The 1898-nt window shown below is 49.9% G+C and overlaps 1 protein-coding gene across 1 annotated transcript; it reads right to left on the reverse strand.

Moving 5' to 3' along the window:
• Positions 1-311: 311 nt before the first annotated feature.
• On the reverse strand, positions 312-1277 carry LOC140261299 (olfactory receptor 14J1-like). Its single transcript, XM_072354591.1, has one exon. It carries the CDS (start codon positions 1275-1277, stop codon positions 312-314), a length of 966 nt encoding a protein of 321 aa, XP_072210692.1.
• Between the last annotated feature and the right edge of the window lie 621 nt (positions 1278-1898).

Raw genomic sequence — 1898 nt, forward strand, 5'->3', positions numbered from 1 at the left:
GGTTTCTGAGAACATCTTACACCGACAGCTCCAGAAATGTCTCACAAGAAGGATGACAGAAAGAATCACTGCATGTCCTTTATTCTGTTAATGTTCACAGGGAGCCTGGTTCATTATGTACAGCATGTCTGGGCTAATATACAGAGCTACAAGCTGATAAGGAATTGATTTGAGTAATGATGGTTTAGAGAAAATCTTAAACATAAAAAAAAAAAAATATTAAACATAAATAAATAAATAAATAAGAATTACACATCTAAAGTGGCACAGAACAAACAACAAAAGAGAGCTTGATTCAGTAAAAAGCTGCATTACAGGGCATGAATTCGAAAAGATGGGCAGTTCACTGCTAATGAAACACATTTGGTTATCACTTTCCTCACTGCATCCGTGACCTCCTGGCTCCTCATGCTGTAGATGAGGGGGTTCACTGCTGGAGGCACCACTGAGTAAAGAAATGCCATCATCAAATCCATGGATGGGGATGAGATGGAGGGGGGCTTCAGGTAGGCATAAATGGCAGTGCTGAGAAACAGGGAGACCACAGCCAGGTGAGGGAGGCACGTGGAGAAAGCTTTGTGCCGTCCCTGCTCAGAGGGCATCCTCAGCACAGCAAGGAAGATCTGCACATAGGACACAACTATGAAAACAAAGCACCCAAAGCATAAACTGATACTAAAAATGAGCAACACAACTTCCCTGAGGTAGGAGCTTGAGCAGACGAGCTTGAGGATCTGGGGGATTTCACAGAAAACCTGGTTGATAACATTGCCGTGGCAGAGAGGCAGTGAAAATGTACTGGCAGTGTGCAGCAGGGAATAGAGTACCCCAGCGCCCCAGGCAGCTGCTGCCATGGTGGCACAAGCTCTGCTGTCCATCAAGGTCCCGTAGTGCAGGGGCTTGCAGATGGCAACGTAGCGGTCATAGGACATGATGGTCAGAAGGGAATACTCTGCTGAGAGGAAGAAGAGAAAGAAAAAGAGCTGTGCAGCACATCCTACGTAGGAGATGGCCCTGGTTTCCAAGAAGGTGTTGGCCATGGCTTTGGGGAGAGTGGTGGAGATGCAGCCCAGGTCCAGGAGGGCCAGGTTGAAGAGGAAGAAGTACATGGGGGTGTGCAGCCTCTGGTCGCAGGCTACAGCTGTGCTGATGAGGCCGTTGCCCAGGAGGGCAGCCAGGTAGATGCCCAGCAAGAGCCAGAAGTGCAGGAGCTGCAGCTGCCGCGTGTCTGCCAACGGCAGCAGGAGGAACTCACTGATGGAGCTGCTGTTGGACATCTGCTGTTCCTGGGCTTGGAGTCCTGCTCAGAGTGCAGAAGGTAATGACAAGTCCAGACCACTCTCAGACTCTCCTACTGCTATACTATAAAAGTTTTCCTTTCCCCTTTGGATACTGTTCATTTATCTCCAGAACTTGAAGTTATTTTCATCAGTTTCCCCATCCCTTAAGAAGTAGAAGATTTGGGAGCTCTTTATTTCTTCTAATTTCCTAATCATGCCCAAGCCTCTTGGATATTTTCCTCTTTACTCCAGCTGCTCTTCGAGACCCCAGCCCTAGTCTGTGTGCAGCACCCTGGGCAGCTCACCGGGCAGGCTGAGTGATGAGCCTGGCAGGTGGCAGAGTTCCATAGCCGGCACACAGCCCCTGGGGCACAGCAGGGACCCTGCTCTGCAGGACAGCCCTGGGCACCTGCCTGCAGCCCCCGTTGCACAGCCTGCAGCCGTGCTGGGACAGGCAGCCCTCAGGGCTGTGATCTGATGCTGCAGCACAGAAGCCCTCAGCTGGAGCAGAAGACTTTTTTCACTGTAAAGAAACATGCAATGCCTGCAGGCAGATCTACTATGGCATGTCCCTGATTAAGTTAACCCTCTATGAATAGCATCTGCAGAGCCTGCAGT

This window comes from Excalfactoria chinensis, chromosome 20 (assembly GCF_039878825.1).
Source record: "Excalfactoria chinensis isolate bCotChi1 chromosome 20, bCotChi1.hap2, whole genome shotgun sequence".
Taxonomy (NCBI): Eukaryota; Metazoa; Chordata; class Aves; order Galliformes; family Phasianidae; genus Excalfactoria; species Excalfactoria chinensis.